At 47.7% G+C, this 14,090-nt stretch overlaps 1 protein-coding gene across 1 annotated transcript; it reads right to left on the bottom strand.

Moving 5' to 3' along the window:
* Positions 1-5,749: 5,749 nt before the first annotated feature.
* On the bottom strand, positions 5,750-11,152 carry Vsx1 (visual system homeobox 1). The gene is made up of 5 exons (XM_041670024.1): positions 10,720-11,152; positions 8,607-8,685; positions 8,227-8,350; positions 7,161-7,338; positions 5,750-6,042 (listed from the first exon to the last, which is right to left on the bottom strand). The coding sequence occupies exons 1-5, from the start codon at positions 11,150-11,152 to the stop codon at positions 5,750-5,752; spliced, it is 1,107 nt and encodes a 368-aa protein (XP_041525958.1).
* Positions 11,153-14,090: the final 2,938 nt, after the last annotated feature.

Here is a 14,090-nt window from a genome sequence, read left to right as displayed (position 1 = left end):
GCAGAGATCAGTGGTGGTGTATGGCTCACTTTCTACATTTTATTTAGCCTGGGACCCCAACCCACCTTTAATGTGGGTCTCCCCACACCAGTTAAACAGTTTAGAAACTCCTTCACAGACATGCCCAGAGGGCTGTCTACTAGATGATTTAAGGTCTTGTCACACTGACAATATTAACCATTATATGACCTGATGTGGATTTTAAATCATTACTATAAAATATGATAAATATTGGAAGCAGAATTTACATTACTTTATTCCCTACAGGCAATCTGCATTGTACATATTTTGAAGCCTCGTGCTTTCTCAAGATTAGATAATTTTTATCCTTTAAAACTGTGGTGGTTTGAATAGGAATGTCTCCCATAGACATTTGCATGCTTGGCCTATAGGAAGCAGCACTATTAGGAAGTGTGTGGCCTTGTTGGGGGAAGTGTGTCACTGTGGGAGCAGGCTTCGGGGTCTCATATGCTCAGATTATGCCCAGTGTGGTACACAGTCTCCTTTTGCTGCCCGAGGTCAAAATGCAGAACTCTCAGCTCCTCCTCCAGCACCGTGTCTGACTGCACACTGCCACGCTCCCCACCATGATGCTACGGGACCCAACCCTATGACACTGTAATCCAGCCCAATTAAATGAGCATGGTGTCTCCTCACCCCATAGCCACCCTAACTAAGACAGAAACGTAACTAATAGGTGGTAAGGAGTTGGCTGGATAGTTGGCAGCACCAGTTCCCTTGCTCAGTTCCTAGCACCTATGTAGCTGCAACTCCAGCCTCAAGGGATCTGCTGCCCTCTTCTGGCCTCTGGGACACTGCATGCATTTGACACAGATACACACATAGACAAAAACATTCGCATAAAATGAAAAGTAAATTCAACTAATTGAATTTTAGAAATAAAAAGAAAAAAAAGGTAGAATAGAAAGTCTTTGCAGGAAGGGAGTGAAAGAGAAATCCTGAAATGCCAATATAAGACTGAACAAAATCTGCAAAGGGTGGAGGGTGGGTGATAGGCCACACGTGGAAACCAGGATGTTTCAAAGCCTGGGTTTTGAAAGCAGGCTTAAAGGAGATCAGGGCTCAGAAATAAAACATGGCTGGTGGTGTTGAGGGTGACTCGGAGGACTGGTTAAAAAAAAAAAAAATGTCAGAAATTTTCCCTAGTGCCAGAAGTGCGACTTTAGAATGGACACAGACAGAGTTAACTGGACTGGCCAGCAGGTGGTGCCAGTGTGCCATTTGCGACAAACTGGGTCCTAAGGCTTCTTCTTCCAAATGAACCTGCAAGATATGGGGGCCCAGGAAAATTCATAGAAATCTGAGGCTGTCTGTTTCTCCCGTCGCCTTCTTGGGTCTGGGTAGCCCAGGGCTATGGCCACTGAGAGGCGCTGCTCTCCAGACCAGCTTCCTGCCTGCCTCTTTGTCAGAAGTGTGGTTCCATTCAGGCAACAAAGTAACACGAGTGGGAACTAAAGTAAGAAAACTGAAGTCCCTGGCTCTCCGGTCTCAACCCGGAGACCCTGCAGCTATTTCGGGAAACCGCACAGGGAAATCAAAGGTAACATGAGAGCAGGCAGGACAGAGCCCCAGAGCTCCAGTGAGCTAACTTCAGCGGCATTCAAAAGCTCTCTCTCCCAAAGGTGACGACCTTGTCAGCCAGCTAGTCTCTGTGACAAAAATAATATACATCATCAACATATGGGAAGGGTAGCCCGTTTCTGCCTCCTGGGTGCTGGATTACAGGCGGGCCGCCATGCCTACCCAGCTTTTACACAGAGTCTGGGGATGAGCTCCAATCCTCATGCTTGCACAGGGCACATTGTACCATTGAGCAATTTCCTCAGTTCCCTGTTGAATGCTTTCAGTGTCTACCAAGATAACCTTATTTTATAGTTTGAGATGCTAATAAATCTATAAGTAATTTCCTTCATAATTTTAAAATACCTTTGCATTCCTGGGTTATGTATAACAATATTAAATGCCTTTGTGTACCTGGAGTAGACCTTCTGCAGTCCAACCAAGCACATGCCTAGCGTTCTATTGGGTTGCAAATGTTGAGAGTTATTTGCAAATTTCACATTGCCATTTACGGAGCTAAATAGAGCTGGGAGGTGGATGTGTTAACTTTTGGGGGTTCTAGAACTGGGATGACGTTAGGGTTAGAAGTCCTACATTTATTTCTGTGTACAAGAGTAAAATCTATTTGGCTTTCAAGAATTTCCATGTGACTTTGTCATCCGTCCACAGCCGTATCACAGTGTGATGTTTATGGAGTCCCTGTTAACTGATCTTTCACACTGTCTTAGTCATGGTTCTATGGCTGTGAAGAGACACCATGACCACAGCCACTCTTGCAAAGGAAAATGTTTAATTAAGACTGACTTACAATTCAGAGGTTTATTCCATTATCATCATGGTGGGACATGGCAGTGTTCAGGCAGACATGATGCTAGAGAAGGAGCTGAGAGTCCTCCATCTTGCAGGCAACAGGAAACAGTCTGAGACAGTAAGTATGGCTTGAGCATGTATGAGATCTCAAAGCCACCTCCACAGTGACACATTTCCTCCAACAAGGCCACACCTCCTCTAACAAAGCCACACCTCCTAATAATGCCATAATAATGCCTAATCATGCCTCTAGAGCTTACGGGGGCCAATTACATTCAAACTACCACACATACTTTGTACTTTTGTCAATTCAGTGTTAGTAATATGTATTTTCTCAGAAAATGCACCATTTGTAGAGTTTCCCATAATAAAAGCCTCATGTGTTTGAATTTTATTATTAATTTATTTTATGTGTGTATGTTGTCTACAGATACCTCTGTGCACTTTGTGCATGCCTAGTGCCCACAAAGGCAGGAGGAGGGCATTGCTTACCCCACAACTGGAGTCACAGATGGTTCTGAGCTTTTGTGTGGGTGCTGAGATCCAAACCCAAGTTCTCTGCAAGAGCAACAAGTGTTCTTAACCACTGAGACATCTCCATGACCCATTTTTGATGACTTTTAAAGCAAATTAATGAATATATATACCAGTCATTTTAGTTGTGAATAGTGGCTTGATTTGACTTTTTGAAACAAGACCTCATGGCCAGGCCTGTGATCCCAGCACTCGGGAGGCAGAAGCAGGCGGATCTCTGTGAGTTGGAGGCCAGCCTGGTCTACATAGAGAGTTCTAGGACAGACTGGGCTACATAGAGAGTTCTAGGACAGCCTGGTCTACATAGAGAGTTCTAGGACAGACTGGGCTACATAGTGAGAGCTGTCTCAAAAAAAAAAAAGGAAAGAAGATCTCACTCTGTAGCCCAGGCTAGCCTAGAACTTGAGATCCTCTGGCCCAGTCTCCCAGATACCTCACTGGGCTATAGTGTTTTCCTACACATTTAACATAGTTTTAGCTGGATGATCGCACAGTTGTGGTACAGCTACTGAGGAGGCTGAGGCAAAAGGATCTCTTTATCCATGAAAACCAAAATAGCTTGGGCAACATAGCAAAAGTTCATGTCAAGGAGAAAAGAAATATATTTATACATATATACATGTATGTATGTGTGTATGTATGTATACAAATATATGGTTTTCCCCTTTTCACACTTATCTTCTTTTCCTTACAATATTTCAGAGAAATTTGTCCATTGTTCATACGTTTATTCGGAACCAGTTGTCAAATGTTACTTATTTCATTTTCACTGTTCCTTAAGCATCTTTATTTCTACTTGTGTCTTTCCCCCCTCAAAGGGATTGCTCACGCAGCATTCCACCACGATCTCACACAGGTATCATGGGCAGCATTAATACTTTGCTAATACTTCACAAGTGGGATGCATGCAAGTTGCGTGGGTGGCATCCCGTTTCCTGGGAACATGTGAGCAAGCTTCTGTTCATTCCAGAAAGGTCACTGACAACAACCATGAAAATGATTCCACCCAAGTCTAGCTTAGTGAACCAGTGAGTTTATGGGGATCACTTACAGGCACGGGAGGACCCAGAGGCAGCGCCGTGTAAGCCAAAAGCCCACTGGGCATGCACATTGACTCATAGAAGCTGCCCTCTGTGTTGCGCAGGCAGACCCTGCTGCCTGGACAATCTCTCCTTTCCTGAAACTATATACAGTTTTCATAACCCGCGGAGGAGCTGCGTTAATTTTGTAACTTCCTGGGCTTCTGGTATGTACTTATTTTTGGGGGGATCCCTAGACAAGAAGCAAGGCCTCCTTCCTTCTCTAGGAGAGAATGCTTCAGTTCTGAGGGAATACGCAACTGTTACTGGATTCCTTCCTCAAAAGCAACTTTTGATAAATTAGATGGGAGCAAGAATCTGAGGACAGTGCATGATAAAAGTGTGTGAGCAAGGGCTGGAGAGATGGCTCAGAGGTTAAGAGCACTGCCTGTTCTTCCAAAGGTCCTGAGTTCAATTCCCAGTAACCACATGGTGGCTCACAACCATCTGTAATGAGGTCTGGTGCCCTTTTCTGGCCAGCAGGCATACACACAGACAGAATATTGTATACGTAATAAATAAATAAACAAACAAATAAACAAACATGGGTTAAAAATAGCTCAAAGGAAGAGACTGAAGAGATGGTTGAGTGTGTGTGTGTGTGTGTGTGTGTGTGTGTGTGTGTGTTAATTTGCTGCAGAGGAAGCCACCCCAAACAGCCAACAGCCAACCCTTCTTCAGACAATGAACTCCAAAAGGTAACCCAGCCAGGGCTGCCGCTGGCTCATAGTCCCCTATACAGGAGCCTGAAAGACAACCCGTTGTACATGCTCCTAGGCTAAAAGGGACAGGAGGGAGAGCCCATCAAGGGACCAGCAAATAGTCTTGAGTCAGACACATCATGAATTTATTTTTAAATAATAAATAAACGACAAAGGAAATACAGGAAAGAAAACATTCATAAATTCAACTCACTAAAGTGCTTCCAAAGATAAATTCAAAAGGACCAAGAAATCAGGTCTGACCTTCAGACAGTCCTCAGATATTTAACAGTTGCCTAAACATGGCTCCAGATGATCTCAGAGGAGGGGAGGGGTATGGTTTTCTTTGCTGTTTATGCATCAAATATCCGAGGCCTATCACGTGACACTCAGAACACAAAATTACTGTGAGAACAAGAATGTCTAAGAGCCGGTTACAGGAAAAGTGATACAGCATTCATTCATTCATTCACTATCTGTTTAGAAACTTCTGGTTTGTAAAACAACTGTATTCACACTTGTAATCCCAGCCCTGGAGAGGCTGAGGCAAGAAATCATGAATCAATAGGGTCTTACAGAGTCCAGGTGGACCTCAAACCGAGATGCTCTTGAACATCTGATTTCTTGTGTCCACCTTCTGAGTGCTGAGTTTACAGGTGTGCGCCACCCACATCTGGTTTATGTCGTGCTGGGGATTGGCCTCAGGCCTGTGTGTGTACTGTCAACTGAGCTACATCTCACTCCATCCCTAAAACTACCTTTGAATTTCAAATCTTTCCTGCTCAAATTCTACAATGGAGAAACAAAATTTTAGACCAAATTGACTGGTTCGAGAGGTTATAAAAAGTGTCCTCCATTCTAGAATTTAATGGACCGTTCCCTAGATTATCATTTATCCAACATAATGCTGCCTTTCATCCAGGTGTTTCAGGAAGAAAATCAAACTGAAGGTGTTTGTCTTAGACCATTTTTGTCTCCTAAAAAATTGCTGGTGAGAAATATACATATATCCAGTTTTAGGGGGAAGGGAGCAATCTGTTGGCCTCATGAGGCTCCCAACTTTGGGGGCTGGAGCACCTGCTCCCCTGGGGCATGGGAACATCCCTGAGCACTGGACCCTGGGGACATTTTCTTTGTCTCGTGCCTGGAAGAGCTGGACAGGTCGATGGCAACATCTTCCAAGCTGTCTTCAGGGTTCAGGCTCATGTTGCCTGGGCCCCCTTCAAGTCCATCCTGATCCTTACTAGTGCCTTCCTTGAGGTGATCAAAGCCCCAGAGTCCTGCCAACTTGTCTTCACTTTCTGGTTTCTTCATCCCTGTCGACTTTTTATGCATCCCTGGAAAGCAGAAAGGAACAGCAACAACAACAAGTTTTGATTTGTTTTGGGACAGGGTCCGTCTATGTAGTCCTGACTGTCTTGGATCTTGCTATGCAGACCAGGCTGACCTCAAACTCACAGAGATCCACCTGCCTCTCCATCCCAGGGACTCAGCTCAAAAGCTTGTGTCACCACACCAGGCTCAAAAATATTTTTAAACTCAGCAATTAAGTGCATTCCTTCCTTTTATCACTGTTCCTTCTGTCTTTAAAATTTCCTTTGTCAGTGTCCCTCTAGGGCCTAGGAGAGCCACTGGGGCATTAACTCCCAGCACTAAGGCTTAGAACTGTCCACCAGTTGTCACTCTTGCAAAACTGCTTTGTTGGGTGACACGGTGATTTCACGTTTGTTTGGATAACAAAATGACCCTAGATCAGCACTAAACCCAGTGGCTTGTGTGACTGAAGTCCCGTGCCAACAAGTAGCCCTATTGGTGTGATTTCGGAGGACTGAGCTCGGCTCTCCATCCCCGCTTCTCTCTAATCTTTTCGGTCCTTAGGCAAAGTCTAGGCTGTATCTCCGGTTCTCAGCACAGCACATTGCCGGAACAGTTTGCTGAGCTTTCCCCACCTAAAACCCCTCTATGGTCCACCTAATTAATTTTCTGGTAGTGATTATCTTGGGACCCAAGCCTGCAAACTCTGAACCCAAACAGATCAGGAAGGGGTAAGCGCACCAGAAAGGGCACATTTGCTAAATCAGGACCAGGACCTGGCCTGTTATTTCTGCAGTGCAAACAGAAAGGCGTGCCCTTGACTCTCCCTGCTCGGCACGGCCCTATTGCCCTTGCTCTAAACTGTCTCAGTTTCTAAACTTCCCAACAGAACTGACCTCTTTAACATACATATCAAACACGAGGCAAGCCTCCCTGTCTATTTACATTTGTCAATGGGAATAGCCCAAAAGGACTTTCCCACACTCTGCCTCCACACTTCCGATGAAAATCAGGCTAGGAATTAAAGAGAAATTAAGAGTTCAGACTGGGCCTAAACCTGAGACCTCTCCAGGTTTGCTCTGTAAGTCCACAGTGAGGACCCCGCCCACCTCCCTGGTCCGGTTCTCAGCCAAGGGCTTACCCAGAAGCCAGGGCGCACAGGAGCCCTGCAGGCTATCCGCAGAGTTGAGCACGGAATCTGGCAGCGGGATGCAATGGCGCACCATGGCCCCGTAGAGTCCGTACTCAGCCATCACGCTGCTGCCGCCCCAGCGCTTCTCTCGCTTGCGCCACTTGGCCCTCCGGTTCTGGAACCAGACCTGGTTAGAGGCAGAGGAGGGTCTCAAGGAGAGACCCTATGAAAAGTAATGCCTGGAGGAGCGCGTGCACTCCAGGACTCTGGGTCTACAAAGGGCCCATTCCCCATCCAGGCCTGCGAGCCAGCCAGCGTGGCAACAGCCCTCCAAACCCGCAAGGACTCAGTATGGTGGGGATAAGGCAGAAGTCGCTTCCTCTCAAGTTTTCTAAGGCGTCAGGAAGCAAAAATAAGGAATGAAAAGAACCCTTTTCTGCAGTGTGTTTATAAAGGGGCTGCGCACAACAAAGTTTCCTGACTTTCCTATTGAGAAAGTCTACAGGGGCAGTGAATGGTCCCTTTAGACTTTCAGGGTTGATACACTGTGACACCTACTCAGGCTGTATATGGTGATTTCTTTAAAAGCTAAAGAGGTGAGCTAAACATGTTTACTAATGTGCCTTCATGCAGTTTCCTAGCTCAATACACAATTGTCTGATTTCCTTAAACATCACTTTTATTAATTTTGTGTGCATGCGTGTAGAAGCTTGTGTGATGCAGCGCACACACGGCTGTCTGAGAGCAACGTGCAAGAATTAGTGCTCTCCTACCAAGTGGCTCCCAGGGATCCAACTCAGGTGGAAGTCATTTTGGTGGCAGGTGCCTTAACCAACTAGGCCATCTCAATGGCTCACCATTGTGTAATGTTTGAGGATAGGTCAAAGATAATGATAGAAGAAAAAAAAGCGCAAAGGCCAGAGAGAGCCTTTTAGTGCCTTTAACTAAGCCACTCTCAGCTCTCAAGTGAAGAGGACCGTGCAGGGCTGTCCTGAGTAGCTGTGGCTAGTTCATGCGTGGGGGAATGACACGTTCTCTACCGTGTCTTTAGAAGAGAAAGGGCACCACTAGACACCTGTATTCGGTCTTCAGGGAGCTCTGTTTTCACAGCCAGCATTTCCCGGGCATACACATCCGGGTAATGAGCCTCACCAAATGCCTTCTCCAGTTCTTCGAGTTGATGGGCAGTGAAAACTGTCCTGTAGAGAGAATTACACATGAAATACGCCAGAAAGAGAAAACCCACTTACCAACCTACCAAATTATGTCTCCAGAACTGTACAGATTTCCCTGTAGCCTTCTGAGTATTAGATGTCAACTTTGAAAATAGATGTGTGGTTCTCACTGGCCACCATAGGACTGCTGGGCTCTCTATGCATCCTTAGACGCTGTTCTCAAAGACAGTAGAGTTGTGTCCCTCTGAGGAAAGACAGGCCAAGAAGCCTGGATCCCTACCTGTGCCTCCGCTTCTTCCTCTTGCCCTGGGCAGGGGACATCTTCAGATCACTCTTTTCTTCAGACGGACTGTCCCCATCTATTGACACGAGAAGAGAACTCTCTGAGAATTTTAATATTTTGAGCTATGTATTTTGCTATATTTTAAATGTCAAGGTTAACATCATGTGCTAAGAATGTACTTAGTAAGCCAGGAGGTGGTGGCGCACGCCTTTAATCCCAGCACTTGGGAGGCAGAGGCAGGTGGGTCTCTATGAGTTTGAGGGCAGCCTGGTTAAAAAAAAAAGCAAAACAAGAATGTACTTAGTGATATGCACAAGCAAAGAGAGCAATTCCCACTCCCAGATGCTGTCTGCTTTATTTCTATTACTCCACATAAAATAAAAGGACAAAGGCAGCTGGTATTGCTGCCCCGCCAGGTCACAAAAGGTCAAGTTGCAGTGATGAAGTTGGGATCTAAATCTCACATTCTGGAAAGCCAATGCTTACTTGGCTACTTACTGTCTTGTTAACCTGAGTCGGCAGGCAGCTGACAGTCCCCCCTGCTCCAGGTGCCTCTCAGTTCCCCTCAGTGTCCATGCGGACATTTCTGAGATTCGGGACATCAGAATCTTTGTCAGAGTTCACCCTGCTTTGGTGTGCCCAGGAAGCTTTTACATGCATGACATACATGTTCTAGTGATGTGCAGATTTCCTTGGAAACAATACCATCCGACTGTTCTGTTCTCTGCCCGTATTCAACACAGCAAAAGTTCTCAGGGTAAGGATAGCTAGAAGCCAAACTATTACCAGGCTCATCATTCAAAAGTAGAATTGCCCCACAAATATTTTTTAAATGAGTAAAGTCAAAAGCAATGAAAGATCGTCAGTTTTGTTTCTGTATCCATGACATCACCACAAAATGGCATCCTTGGATTGTAATATTCTGTGCTGTGCTGTGGAGCGTCGGGAAGTCACTGGATACCTGGGGTGAGGAAATGCACGAGAAGTGGCTACTAAGACTTGCGGCAGATAGAAAACACTTTGTCAGTCTGGGAAACTTAATATCCCCCAAAGCATAATTGTCGTATATTGATTACACGGAAATAATAACATTTGCATATATTGGAGTGACAATTTAGTATTTAAATACACTTCAACTGTGTCTTTTTGCTTTTTTAAGGCGACAGAATTTCCCACCAGTCACATAATGCTGTTTCTGCATGAAATGCCCATTCGGGATAAAATTTACTTGCATTTTTTACCTTTCCTTGCATTTTTTACCTTTCCTTTTATTAATATTTGGAGAAGTCACTCTGTGAAGATAGCCTTTGGATCTTAACGACACAACAAATGAGGGGCTCCTTTCATACTAGAGAGGCGAGGAGTATGCAATGGACCGTTCGCCGCTGAGAGCCCCAGAGAGCGGCCCGTCTTTGCTCACCACACTCCACTCTGCCTACCCAGCCTGCTCTGCAGGAGTTTTGCTAGGTCCGCGGTCGATTTTTCCGCGTTATTCTCTCCCCCTCCCCGTCACATCTCCAGCCTCCCAGTTTCTTGCCCGGTGGAAGAATGTCTTAGGTTCCTTCTCTTGCCCCACAATCCAAGACTTTTTTTTTCCTGAGAAAAATAGGTGAACTCCGAACAAAACATGAGTGGAAAAAATAAATGAGGGGAAGAGAGAGAATGGTTGGAGACCCGGAACTCCCTTCTCAGCACCCGGAGAGGCCAAGAGTTCCCGGGGACACCCAGCCCTCTTCAACTACGGGTCAGTTCGGTCGATTCTGCCTTAAGGATAGACAAACAGACCCTGGTCTTCCTAACCACGAGCCTCTCAAAGACGCGTGCTAAACGCTGAGAGAAAGGAGCCTGCGGGTCTGGATTACACAGGATCCATCGGAACCCACGGTGACTGTCCCCACTGTCTGCGGGGCGGGGGGGGGGGGGGGGGGAAGCTTGGGAGGAAAGGCTGGGGTTTGGAGACCAGCAACGGCAGGAGGTACAGCGGATCCCCTTGTCAGGACTGGGTTCTCTTTGGGATTCCAATCTCTCGAGATCTAAGGTGTCTCGAAGAGAGACCAAGCATTACACAGGTGCTTCTGAATTGGGGTCGGAAAGCGTTGCCTAAAATTACCCGACGTGGAGACGCTCTCGCTACGCTGCTGGCGGCCAAGCGCAGGCGACGGGAGCACGGAGCTCTGGGCGACAGCAGGCTCGGGACCCGCAGGTGGGAGAAGCCTCAGATCGGCGGCGAGGAGCAGACAGCGCGCACGAGCAGCGGCCGCGGAGGGGGATTGCGCCCCGAAGCCACAGAAGAGACTCAACCCCAGCGGGAGAGCCCCACGGGCAGGGCAGGAACCACAGAGTCCTGGCCCGGACCCCGCGGGCTCGGCTGCAGTTTCACAGCTGGATCCTAACTCGGGCCCCGCCGGAGTAGGCAAGTCCGCTTCCAAACCCAGCAAGTCGTTGATGGCGAAGCTTCGAAGGCGAGAGCCGGTGCGAGGACAGCCTGGCGCCAGGGCTCTACTCTTAGAGCGCCCATCCGAAAGCCCGTCCCGTCCAGTCATGCTTCTCAGCTCTTTAGGCCAGGCGCCAGGCGAGGGGAGTTGAGTCCCTCCCGGTCACCTGTGCAAAAGAGGCTAGCTCAGGCGAAGGCTTTTATGCTGGGTAGGCTGTCCCTGAGACCTAGACGACCCAGAAGGCACCAATCAGCAGGGAGCAGACTCATCCAGGCTCCCACCAGCGAGGTGCAGACGCCACCAGCTCCCTTCCCCTGAGTTGTTGGCCTCCCAACTGAGGTCCTCCTAGTCACCTCATTTCTCTCTCCAGCAGTCCCTTATCCACCCCACCCCCATGCTCTGGAAGGAAAGGAAAAGTGAGCAAGCAACGAGGAGTGTGTTGCCTGCCCACTCCATGAAAACCACAAGTTCCACATCCATCCTGATGAGCTATCTCCCTTCTGGACACTCCTGGCCTTCTGAAACCTTCTCGCATGCCCAACCGCCCTATAAGGCCTTGGGCGGGTTCCCAAACACATCCCCCCTCACTACCAAACCACGCAGACCCGCCGGTTCAACTCCAGCGCTCAGCCTGAAAACCCTTGCAGGAAAGAAACTGACATTTTGTATCTAACTCAAGGCCAGCAACTCTCCCTCCAACCATACCCTTCCCTCGCTAGATCCCCAAGGGCTGGAGAGGAGAACGCAACAAATTCGCAAATTCATAGCAACTACGAAAAGAGGAGAGGGGAGGAGAGGCAGATGTGGAATAGGAGGGCTAAAATCGTGGGCAGATTAACAAAAATACGCGCTACCCAGTAAAATGTTAATTTCTCGTAAGCAATGGATATTGTTTTAGTGTACCGGTATTTGATTCAGCAATCCTAAACAGGTGGGGAGCGTGAGGTAAACAGGTCAACTACTGGGACTCCTCACTGAGACTAACAAATGGCTGTCAGGTTTTATGATTATCCAAAGACAATCTGATTGGCAAGTAGGAATTCCATATTTGTTGAAATTAGAGCTAATTAAAACACGTGAGACAGCCACTCCTGGCTCAGCCTCCAGCCCAGACCCCCATCCTCTCTTGGGGTCCTGCTGTCAGGCGCTTCTCAAAATCTCCTGGTTTCCAAACAGTTTGAGGCCACCAAGACAGCGAGCCACAACTTTTGGAGACCTGCGGGGCTCGGCGCGGCTTCCTCCCCCTCCCCAGGAACCGGGCCAGAGCCCAACCCAGCACGTCTCCGGTGCTGTCTTCGCGGTGTGAGGGGCGCCACCACTAAGCCAGAGGATTAAACAAGGGGCTCTAAGAAAGACAATAACAAGAGGCTGCGCATTAACTTCCCATTATTAAAGGAAGACCCAAATCTCCCTTCCAAACTGTTCTGCTGGATTAGCAAACCGGTAACTTTCCTTCAGAATAATTGTCCTGAGTTGCTGGCGGGTGGGGAGGGGTGCGGAGTGGGGGGTCTTTTCAGTTCTGCCAGGAATGTTGCCCAAAATTCACCTTTGAATTTAGGGGAAGACATCAGAGATACAGAGCCCTGCGTGGTCCTTTGTAAATTCGGATTGGGGCTCGCAGTTAAGATACCCAGTGGTCTGCAGCTGGGGTAGGTGATTCAGAAATGGTCACCAGCAAATAGAAGAGGCTCCAGCGACCTTGCCTTGGGTCTATAGCTAAGGTTCAGATCTCTGGCTGCCAAGATGACAGACTCCCCACACCGAGTGTATGCCAGAGATACAAAGAAACCAAAAGTTTGGGGATGGGAGGAATGTCTGGCCTCAGCCACCCGGAACAGTCCAGAGCACATCTGATTCTAAACCCCTGAGAAAGATCTTACCTAATAAACCCACTTTGCAGATGAGAGGTTACTCATATAAATCAAATGGTCTCATGGAACATGGGAAGAGAAATGGGGAAAGTGAGGCAGAGCCCGACTGAGGAAGGCTTAAGGGTCCCGTTATTCCTGGACAAGGGCACCCCAGTGCTGCCTGTTTCCCAATTGGCAGGGACTCTGGTAGGAGAGCTGGATCTCTGGGCACTTTACTGGCAAGGGAAAGTGATAACAAGGAATCCTTTCATGGGGCCTTAGAGATGGCTCAGAGGATAAAGGTGTTTGACTCCATGCCAGACTACCCAAGAAGTCCAGAATCACAGTAGTGGAGGGAGAGAAGTCACTCTCTCAAACTGTCCTCTGACTTAGCACACATGACCCCCTCCAACACACAAAATAAGAAAAGAATTTGGTTTTCATGGTTGCCTTCCTGCTAAGGAACCTGTGTCACTACACCCCCATGGCTGCAGCCATCCAATAGCTGGTGACGTAGGATGGAGACTCAGGAGCAAGAGAGGAGGAAGTGCTTTACCCAAATGACCTTCAAAGTGGAGGAAATCACTTCTAGTAACTTAAGGGACCGGGCACAGGAGGCGGCTCTGTCTACCCACTCTGTATGTCCACCCTATCTCCAGGCAGATAAAGACATGGGCCGGAAGGTCTGCACCTCATCTTGAAGCTGTGGCAGCCTGGTGTGGCCTCCTCTTGGCCTCCTCTCACCATGCGCAAATCTAGGGCCACTGTCTGCTTCCCCTGCCACCCTCTTTGGAACCCTAAATCCATTAAGGAGTCCAGATCTGCCTTCATCAGCCAGGATTATTTAGAATTTAACTAATCAAAGTTTTTCCTCCCACTATTTTCAGGGAATGTTTCCAGACCCTCTCTGATGCCAGCCACAAATGTGCCCGTCCATTGCTTCTCCTGTTTGCCCAGTTTAGATGTGTTGCAACCTTTCACGGAACCAGACTAGGCCTTGTTTGATTTGGGCTGGTCCACAGACACTACTTTCCATCTTTCCAGAACTGCTGCTGGCCTGGCTAGCTGTACAAAATCTTCAGATGTAACAGGAGTGGGATAGAGCATGAGATGCTATCGTAGTTCCTTCTCTGCCCCTTCTTAGATGCTGTTAGAGCCCAGTATATTGGCTCCTGCCTGTGATTCCAGCATACGGG

This window comes from Microtus oregoni, unplaced genomic scaffold (genome assembly GCF_018167655.1).
Source record: "Microtus oregoni isolate MIOR12 unplaced genomic scaffold, Mior012 000020F_ref0000438, whole genome shotgun sequence".
NCBI classification, from domain to species: Eukaryota; Metazoa; Chordata; class Mammalia; order Rodentia; family Cricetidae; genus Microtus; species Microtus oregoni.
This window is presented reverse-complemented; position numbering and strand designations above follow the sequence as displayed.

Excerpts from the sequence above, each read along its gene's own strand:
- Vsx1 (XM_041670024.1), bottom strand. The coding sequence starts at position 11,152 with ATGACTGGACGGGACGGGCTTTCGGATGGGCGCTCTAAGAGTAGAGCC. Across the intron at positions 8,686-10,719 it reads CGAGAGCGTCTCCACGTCGG|ATGGGGACAGTCCGTCTGAA; the intron begins GTAATTTTAGGC and ends TCGTGTCAATAG. Across the intron at positions 7,339-8,226 it reads TCCCTGAAGACCGAATACAG|GTCTGGTTCCAGAACCGGAG; the intron begins GTGTCTAGTGGT and ends GCCTCTAACCAG.